Source organism: Poecilia latipinna, unplaced genomic scaffold, assembly GCF_001443285.1.
Source record: "Poecilia latipinna isolate Pla-1442-1.1 unplaced genomic scaffold, P_latipinna-1.0 Scaffold1525, whole genome shotgun sequence".
Classification (NCBI taxonomy): Eukaryota; Metazoa; Chordata; class Actinopteri; order Cyprinodontiformes; family Poeciliidae; genus Poecilia; species Poecilia latipinna.
This window is the reverse complement of record NW_015114141.1, coordinates 43,192-53,086: the sequence shown is the minus strand read 5'-3', so window position 1 is coordinate 53,086 and position 9,895 is coordinate 43,192. Positions and strand designations below refer to the sequence as shown.

Below are 9,895 nucleotides of genomic sequence, written 5' to 3'. Positions count from 1 at the left end.
AACAAAAAAAGAGAGTGTGTGAAAAAAAAAAAAAATATATATATATATATATATATATATATATATATATATATATATATATATATAAGTAAATCAACATCTGGAGAAAATTTTGTATTTTCACTGCGGTCACTATGGCTTTGTACAATTAGTACTTGTTATTAAAAGGCTAAGTTTTATAATTTTAGCACCAGTTAAATACAGATTTGAAGGGGAAATGATGACATCAAGGAGTTATTTTGTCATTTCAGCAGCTTTTTAAATTGTAATATTTACAGTGGATCTAATAGGAGCACAAACTCTAAAAGCAAATTCCTGAGCTAATTTCTAAAATGCTAACCCGTTTTATTTAATTTTCCAGCTGAAATCAATCTTTGGTTGATTTGACTTTTACATTTAGACAGACTTTATTGTCATCAATTGTACGTTTAAAATGTTTAATTCTGTTTCACATAAGGACTTTTTGTGGAGAGCAATTGAAGCCAGACATTATTTGCTGCAAAGCTCGAATCCCTGCAGGGTGGAAATGTTGCGTCACACAGCAGCTTTTCCTTCACAAAAAGCACATCAAGCCACCGACGAGCCAAACTGGAAGATCCCTTAAGATCATTTCTTATTTTCACATTTTTGGAATCAGTCCAAACAAAAAGATTACAAGATTAAGAGTTTAGTTTGTCATTGTCTCTATTTTAAAGCTGACTCAAAGGGAGCAGATTCGTTCCCCCCACTCAGCGCCCAACACAGGATTAATTCAAGCAGGACCGATGACCTTTCACCCCCTCCCTGATTAAAGACACAAGATGGAAAACAAAGCATCAAAATTAGCATGATTCCATTCAACCACAGCACAGATGAAAGCCACGAAGTGACACCACAATTAGACACCCCAAAAACAAATCAGCCTCTTTGCAAAAAACAAAAAAACATGGCCGGCTCGGGAAGCAGAACACGTTACCTCGTCGGCGGCCAAAGCTCCGGCCTGCTTGACAGCGCCATGGAGGGGAGAGGGGGAGCAGGGGAGGGAAGAAATACAGACACATGGGTTTCGTTGAACTAAACCAAACTAGCAACATCGCTAAGCTAACAGTGGCGGACCGCACCTAAACGTCGGCAATAGGACAAGAGATCATTACAGCCACGGGGTAGAGGATACGGAAGAGAGTTAATGCCACTAAAAAAAATAATTTAAAAAAATTCTGACTTTTTGCTCAGAATTCTGAGAAATTTCTCCGAAATCCTGTGAGATGAAAAGTCAAAATTCTGAGAAAAAAGTCAAAATTTTGAGAAATACATCAAAATTCTGAAAAAATGTCAGAATTCTTTATAAAAAAGGATACATTCTGAGAAAAGCATCAGAATTCTCAGAAAATAATCTGAAATCTTCTGAGATCAAAAGTTAGAATTCTGAGAAAAGTGAAAAAAATATTTTTCTTCAGTGGCTCAAGTCCTCTTCCGTCCGTATATGGAGGACCAATCCTGCCATATTCAGGGATAATATGGAAATAAAGAAATGATTAATTAATATAACCAATCAGATATTAATATCTGTATCGGTGCCTATATTGAAAAAAAGTTCTAGATCAGGTATCAGTGACAATGTGCCCAGTCCAGATCTATTCAGTATAGTTCTATGGTTTAATGTTTATTTTGCAATATATTTAGAATTCCTAATTGCACTTTATGAATCATTTGAAAGGTTTGTTGCAGTTTATTTTTTACATGTTTGACTAAGGTAGACAACCTATTGATTTTGTCAGTTTCAGTTTATTTATTATTTATTTTTGCATTAGCTGTTATACTCTTAATTGCACTTACTGGACAATTTAAAGTTGTTTTTACATGTTTGACCAATAGCTTGTGCAGCTATTGGTGTATTTAAGTGTAGCAATAAAATTGTAATTCAGTACATTTATTTCTGTGTTTTTTTAAGAAACATTTTAGTAGAGCACTGTTTTTCTGTATGCATTCTGTTATTTTGTTTACACCAACACCAGATATCGGTATCGGTAGTGACAAAAGTGGCTCGGTGCGTCCCTAGTTACAACCGTTTCAAACAAATTCTATAGGATCAAAATTTTTAAATTCATTAAAAATGGCAGGATTGGTCCTCTGTAAACCTGCTGCACCTGCCTTGGCGACAGAGGCGCAGCAGCATTATGCACGGCCGCACAGCGCCGGTGATTATGATCTGGGTTTAATGAACCTGCAATAGCTGCACTTCCTGCTAATCTTCTGTGAATATTCACAAATGAGGCCATAAAGAGGCGTGCTGCTGGGCCGGTTAGTCATTACCATTGCTCTGGTGAAATATTAAGAGTTGGTCGACAGGTCGGATGGAGCAGACCAGGTGAGAGTGGAAACTTCCCGACGGTGTATGAATGTGGCTGGCTGATAGTAAGGCACAAGTGGAGAGTTTGAACCAAATGTGACCCCATCATGACCTTTAGCAGTCACATACCAGATGATTTCATTGCTTTGACTTGGCAATATGAATAAAAAAAAAATATATATCAACTGTAACTTCAAATTAGTGTTTTGTAGCTCACTCTGGGGATTCAAATGATCAGTTACACTGTAAAAACACAAAATCTTACCAAGTATTTTAAGTCTAGTTTCTACTGCAAATATCTAATTATACTTGAAATGAGACAAAACTTAAAACATGTTAAGTAAATAATAAAAAATTACTAGTTCAATTGTCAGATAAATTTACTGATAATATGATAATTTCCCCATGTAACAAGTGAAATAATCTGCCAGTGGAACTAAAACTGGGTTGCTGGTGTTGCTAGGTAACAATTGTGAAATAAGTTACATCAATGGAATAACTAATTTTTCATCAATATCAAGGAATTATTTATTAAAAATAAGCTTCTACGTCTTGCTGATAAGTTACTTTTAAGTTGGTACACTTGAATTAAGACAAAACTAAGATATTTCCAATAGAAATGAGACAAAAGGTAATTGGTAAGGTTTTGTGTTTTTGTAGTGTAACGACTTAATCTGAAGTTGATTGATCTTATTGGTCGGCTGACGATTAATTAATGTGCACCAACCATAACATAATATAAACATAACAGGAATGGTTACATTTTGTGTAATATTTTTTAATTTTGCACATTTTGTGTTTCTACTGCTTCTAAAAACAGTCCAACCACTTAAAAAAAAAACATCCAGATGACTTTTAGCAATAAGTTAATATTTTTTTTTTTTATGTCTGGAAAATTAGCCTTTTCAAAAACCTTCAGAATGTAAAGTCAAAATCATCAGCCACTGTTACCTAGCAACCCCAGCAGAGTTCTGTTCATCACCTAGCAACACAAATGGAACTCCAGCACTTTTGGTCAGCTGGTTTTACCACTGCATGTGTTTTACAATGGCAGCTGGAATTTGTTTTCATATATATTTAACCTTTATATGTAAGGGAATGGAACTGACTGGTTTCATGGAAAGAGTCTTTGCTTGTCTTGTTAAAGCACTATACAAGTCTGATGTCATTTAATTTCATTTAATTTATTTAATTAGTTGAACAAACTCTCATTTTTGACAACAACCTAATCAGAAAAAGTTAAAAGTGTTCCGTTATTGACTTTTCAAAGCTGTACGGTTGTATAATTGTACATCTCTTTGGCTTTTCACACCGAGTTGAAAATGCAAAGCAGCAGCTTATTTGGATTTAACGTGACAAAAGTCTCTAAAACATCTGATAGGCAGAATTAACCAGACTAAAATCTCATCATCCAAGAGAGACTTTGTGCAAAAATATGTAATGAACATGTTCTGTATCGCCCATGGAGCAATCCTAACCCGTTCAAGAAGACATAATAGATCACCTTTAGAGATAAAATCCTGCTGTTTTAACATTGAAGCGCAGAAGAAGTTAAATGCCAGCAAACAGCAGGGGGAGCAGATCCTCCCGTACCCCTTAACTCATCGGCCACAATAGCAGACTTGTCTCCTCAAAAACCAATAAGCGCCTTGGCATTGTCAGACCACCGCTATCTGACTGCATTGTGTCTTCTGCCTGGCTAAGTTTTCATTAGAGAAACCTGGGAAGTCTCTGCAGCGTCGCCCTTTCACCGCCTGGCCTCAGCAAAAACAAAGTCGCCTAGCAACCAGGCAGAAACGGAGAGCGCTCCGGGCTGGGAAAGCATTAGATGCCTCAGTGGCGTAGACAATGCAAGCCACGAGGGAGAGGGGTTAGGAATAAGCACTAACTTCTAACTGTGTGCTGCCTGGGAGGGAGAGGAAATCTGGGTGATCCCTCCTGGGTGCCGCGGGTTTGAAGTCAGAGACGAACCGCAGCAACAAAAAACCTCAGAGAGGAGGACCTGAGCCCGCTTTCTTCTTCTCTTCGGAAGAAACGAGCGCACCGTCCCTGGAGATTCTCTCACAGTGTGACGCCTCGGCGCTAACGGGAGGAAATGAAGCAGGAATTCCTAAAAGCTGACGCTGAAGTTCATCCCTGACACGTTTAGAAGATCTTGAGTGGATAAAAGAGAAAACGGGGCCCAGTAAACCAAAACCCCAACTGCACAAGCCCAAAGTAGAAACTAGAGCAAAGCTGTCCAAACTTTTTCCCCCGGGGGCCACAACGGGAAAATTTAAACTACTGGAGGGCAACAAAATTCATTAAATTAAAAAAATTATAAAAAATAAACTAGTTTGTGATTTTTTTTCTGCTCAACAATAAGCTTTAAAATAATAATTAAAAAAAATCTTATTAAAAGGAAAACAATTTCCACATTTTTCTTGACTTGTGGTCAGGGGCCAAACAAAATACTTTCAAGGGCCACAAATGGCCCCCGGGCCACACTTTGGACATCCCTGAACTAGAGCATTACTAAAATGGGTAATGTTCTACCTATTCTACCTCAGGTAGAAGGTCATCATCCCGAATGTCGCAATAATCGATTAATCACGATAAATTAAAATGAGAAAAGAGGTTGATTGACAGCGCTAAGCCCCGCCTCCTGGCTCTGATTGGTTGTTTTTGGAATAGTAGCTCAGGGAAGATGTGGAGAAAATTTATATCTTCCACAGATTATTTGTCTAATATATTGTCACAAAGTAGTGACAAGTTTTACAAATAAGTAAAAAGAAAAAATTTTTTATATAAAAGTTACTGCAGCTTCAAGGCCTGGACGGCTACCGCTGCGGTTTGGATCCAGCCGGGTTTCCCTCCTGGCTCTGGTTGGGCCAAAGGGGGGCAAACTAGTTTTACATGTGGGGGTATTTTTGGAGGAGCCATTCCCAGAGTCAAGCGTGGTTCCCACAGCGATCCGAGGTCTGTCCTCCAACATTTATGGCAGGGGTGTCCAAACTTTTTGTCACATGGGCCAAAAAAAAAATATAACTTACCTGCTAAACAATAAACTAAGCTTACAATAATTAATAGAAGACTTTTGTTAAAATTATTGTGTAAATCAATCAACGTATCCCCAAAAATTAAAAGAAAGGCATCCAAATTGTCTGTTTTGGGGAAAAAATACTAAAAGTAAAACATTCTCAGCTATAAAAAGCGGATTCTTGTCACTTTTTGTATGAAATTTTGATATATTTAGCCGGGTTTAATAAATTAAAAGCAGATTTTCATCCACCAAAGTCTGATTTTGAGTACAAGTCACTAAGTAGATGTGCAAAAACAGAATGCAAAACAAACATTTTTAATTTATTTGCAACAAAAACAAAAAATCTCCTTCTGCATTAACTACCTGTGCTGGCAGGACAAACTTGTGTAATTATTGAATTGTGGTAGCAGGGCCACACAAAAGCTTCCCAGGGGCCACATTTGGCCCCCGGCCCGTACTTTAAATACCCCTGATTTATGGTGATAGGGAATCCAAAACGCAGGGTAGGCTCTCATTACTCAGTTTAACTTTAACTCAGAATTACCAGTAAAACTAACCAACTAAAACTGAAGAAAATGTTATTTTCTCACAAAAACAGGACTTACTATTCAGGGGCAATATGTGTTCTGCTCCAGGATGGTGAAAGTTGAGTCCAATCCGTCCTGTTAAAGAAACATAAGAAACCGTTACAATCTTCATTTGATCCTCAATTACGAAAAACGTGCAGAAACGAACCGACATGAAGCGAATTAACCAATCGCAGACAAGAGAAACAGGAAACCCTGGTGTCCCATATCTGATACGCTCACCCAGACAAAAGCAGGTAAAGGATAGGATCTGACCAGGGACAATGTCTCCGTCTCACATGGACACATCTGTCAGCGCTTTCATGGAAAGCAGCTGGTGTAAGATGTCTAAACGGAAGACCTTCCTGATTATCTGTCTGTGACGTTACATTTGGAAAACGGCAAGAAAAAAAACAACTGGAACCTGGTTTAGGAGAGAATCAGCCTGCTTACACTGCACTGCTGAGTTTCCACCTCAACATTTACACTCGCAGATGAAATAAGTTGCAGCCAGATGAGCATTTATACAACCATACATCTTTGCAAAGTAGAAGCGTCGCCTCCTGCACAACAAACAATAATGGAGCAAGTGGTTTCTGGATGGTCAGCAACAAAATCCCTGTCTTTTCCAGCAGCCATTGTACAGCAGTAAAACCAGATGCCAAATGTGCACGAGTTCTGCGTGGGTTGCTAGGCAACGGTGGAGTGCCTGTCAATTGTGACTCAACCTTCGTGAAGCTCATTTTCCAGACATCAGAAAATATCAATTTCTTACGACAAACTAAAAAACGCCTGGGTGGTTTTCTAAAAAGCGCTAGGGCTGTTTTTAGAATCAGCTGATACAGCACAACTGCTTTAAAGTTTTTAACTTTTATAATACCAGGTTTTAATATACTTGTATTTAAAACTATATCACGCCGTAGTTACAACAACAGAAATCTCCCCTCCAACCGGCAATGAATCTTGGGATATGGTGGGCTGCGAAGGACACTAAGCTAGTCTGGAGGGGTCCTTAGGTATTTTAAGGACCAAAATGACAACAATTTATACAAAAAAACAACAAAATCAGGCGAAATAAAATTTTTCCAAATCAGTTTCTATCAATAAAAAACTTATGAAACTTTAACAAAAACTGTAGTTGTGTGTCTGTGTCTGGTGAATTTTTGGTTAAAACATGTTTGTTTTTCATTCAGCGGGCAGAAAGTCCAGAAATTTTACTCAGGAGCAGAAATACTTCATAATAAAATTACTTAAGTAAAAGTAAAAGGTACACCACAGTAAAACACTAATTAACGTACACCTTTTCACTCAAGTAAATGTAATTGAGTAAATGTAACTAGTTACTGCTGAACTCTGCAATAATGAAACTTGCAGTTAGAGCTGCCTGACACCAGGTGAGCTCCCTGCAGCTCCACCTGTTTCCAGCCCCATAACCCAGGCTAGTGAAGGCAGACAAGCCTCCACCTGCAGCACCGGCTCCTACAAATGCATGGATGTGTCCACACAGAATCTTGTGTCACACTTTTTCTGAATCAGAAAGACGTAAACACCGCATGACAACAACACCACATGATGTGTGTTATTTAACTCTCCAGAAGGCTCTCCAGCCAGCCGACCCCGTCCCGTTTCACCAGCCCGACGCATGCGGGTCGCACCAGGCCGCTGTCAGAGTTCAACAGCCCCGGGAAGCAGCAGAGCAGAACCACGTATTGGTAAACATGTGGGTGGTCTGTTTGTTTCAGCTCAAAACATCTGAGCGGCTGGAGAGAATCAGCGCAGGTTGTAAACTTTGACCCAACGCCACTGCATTCAAAACAGAAGACTGCTTTGATCAGAGGAGTGGCGATTGTCCCAACAACACAAGGCTTGCCTTTCTGTCTGCATTAGTCATGTTGGGTGACACAGGGAGACAGTTGCCTTCCTGAAGGCTTTAAATAACTCTGGGCTCGTGCCATCTGCTTCCCCTGAGGAGTTGATTGGCTGGGTGAGGGGATGCTGCTGCTGCAGTGACATTTCCTCTGTGAGCTATTCTCAACATCTCCAGCAGCGGCGGCTGAAGGGATGCCATCCATGTCCTTGTTGACTCAACAGCTTCCCCGTCAGGCACCCAGTTGGATCTGAGGGTGGCTGTCCTGGTTCTTTTTACTTTTTAAAGAGGACATATTATGCTAAATTTACATTTTTGTACTTCCATTTGGATCTCTACTGATCCAGCCTCTCGTTTTTTGGCACCAAGTTCATGTCTTTTGGTGTCTGGAAAATGAGCAGTTTCAAAAACCTCCGGATTGTAACATCACAAATCAGCAAGGGCCGACCGTAACTTAGCAACCCCAGAAGAGTTCCGCCCATTACCTAGCAACCCAGCTTGAGTTCCAACACACTTGGTCAGCAGGTTTTACCGCAGTAGGCTTGTCTAGAGAAGACAAGCATTTTGTTGTTGACTTAGCATCCAGAAACCACTTGCTGCATTCTTGTTGGTTGAGCAGGAGGCTCTACTGATGCTTTTCAAAGATGTACGTTTGGATTATTGTGCAACTGTTTGCAGCCATTTTCACATGCGAGTAGCTTTATGAACTACTTCATAGTTGTGAAGTACTTTATAACTATGAACTACGTCTTAGTTATGAAACAATGAAATGTTGCAAACTCGCTCCATCAACCAGAAGTTCTCCTGTAGGCCTGTAGGGGGAGCTGACCAACAGATCTTATGATACATTAGCTTCAGTAAAGATCAGATAAACATGGCTGCCATGTGCATAAAAGTAGTGGAAACAGAGCTGTCCAATATATGTTCATATTCATCTCTTTTAGAGTCCGAATGCCTAAAATATGCAGGCAAATGTTATTGTCATCAGCAAGTGTCGCTAATAATAGTTAGCCTGGATGAAGGTTAAGCTGGGTGTGAAAGCTCTCTGAAATCCAACTTCATTATGCACATTAAACCGCCCTATTAACATCTCTGAAGGAAAATCCCAGTTGCAGTTACGGGTGTGTCGAGAGCAAGGTGTGGAAATAAATAATAGCCGTGATTAGCAGGAGACAAAAATAAAAACCTCCCGTCAATGCAGAAAAGTGCAGCCAAGCCATCTGAATAAACAAGAACACAGATCGCAAAGAGGCACACAAGTACAAACAATGGGCAAAAAGCATCTTAAGAGCTCAAAATCAACTCAACAAGTTGCCTCAAAATAATTACAAGCACACTTAAAGGCATTTTAAAGATTAAAGTAATGCAAAGAAAATTAGATAAATTCCCTAATTGTGCCAGATCAACTGTATGTTCTCACATAAAGCATTCTTACGTATTTTCTAAATAAAAAGAAAGGCTTTCATGAATCCAGCTTAACCTAAGCTTTTAAATGCATTTATGTTGTGTGAAATCTGGATAAATATAATTTCGTAAACAAGCCCAGACTTGTTTTTAAACTGGAGAAGCTAAGTCAAGCTAACAGCAGCTACTCACTGAGAGGAAGCTTTCAACCTTTAACACAGCCAATAAATGCATCATCTTATCTCTGTGAAGTCATTACAGGCAGTTTAAAGTACACGAAATAATTGTTAATTATGTCAGCTGAAAAGTTTAAGGGGCCAAATCCAACCTGTCGATTGAACATTGACCCTTGGGAATGAGGATCCATTTTCTGAATCGAGACGCTGGTTTCCCTGCAGTGACCCTGTAGTGGAACATCCAGCTGTTACCACGCGCTGCTTAAACGGGTCGTTACTCATGCGGCTGCTGCTGTGCATGAAATTCATGTTTTCCATTGATCAACAGCCACATCGAGCCAGTGTCGCCGTTTGCTTTTCCTCCCCAACAACTCGCTTAAGTTGTGACTCAGTTCATCCAAAAACACAAGATGTTATCCAGCCCGCAACTGCAGTTCAAAACTGATAAAAATTTGGCCTGTTGATGTAGATGGATACTTTTAATATGTAATGAAGGTGAAAATTGTTACCAGCATAATTTTCCTACACAGG

General features: G+C 39.4%; 1 protein-coding gene across 4 annotated transcripts in view; it reads right to left on the bottom strand.

The window, feature by feature from the left end:
- The window catches only part of cpeb3 (cytoplasmic polyadenylation element binding protein 3), a 48,172-nt gene that overhangs the window by 22,445 nt on the left and 15,832 nt on the right, over positions 1 to 9,895 (bottom strand). For 2 of the 4 annotated variants that reach the window (XM_015058235.1, XM_015058234.1), the window contains exons 4-5: positions 5,957 to 6,013; positions 956 to 982 (exon numbers count right to left, since the gene is read on the bottom strand). In XM_015058235.1, coding sequence (XP_014913721.1) covers positions 956 to 982; positions 5,957 to 6,013 — 84 coding nt within the window. The remainder of the gene's footprint in view (positions 1 to 955; positions 983 to 5,956; positions 6,014 to 9,895) is intronic. The other 2 variants (XM_015058236.1, XM_015058237.1) reach the window with 2 other exon arrangements.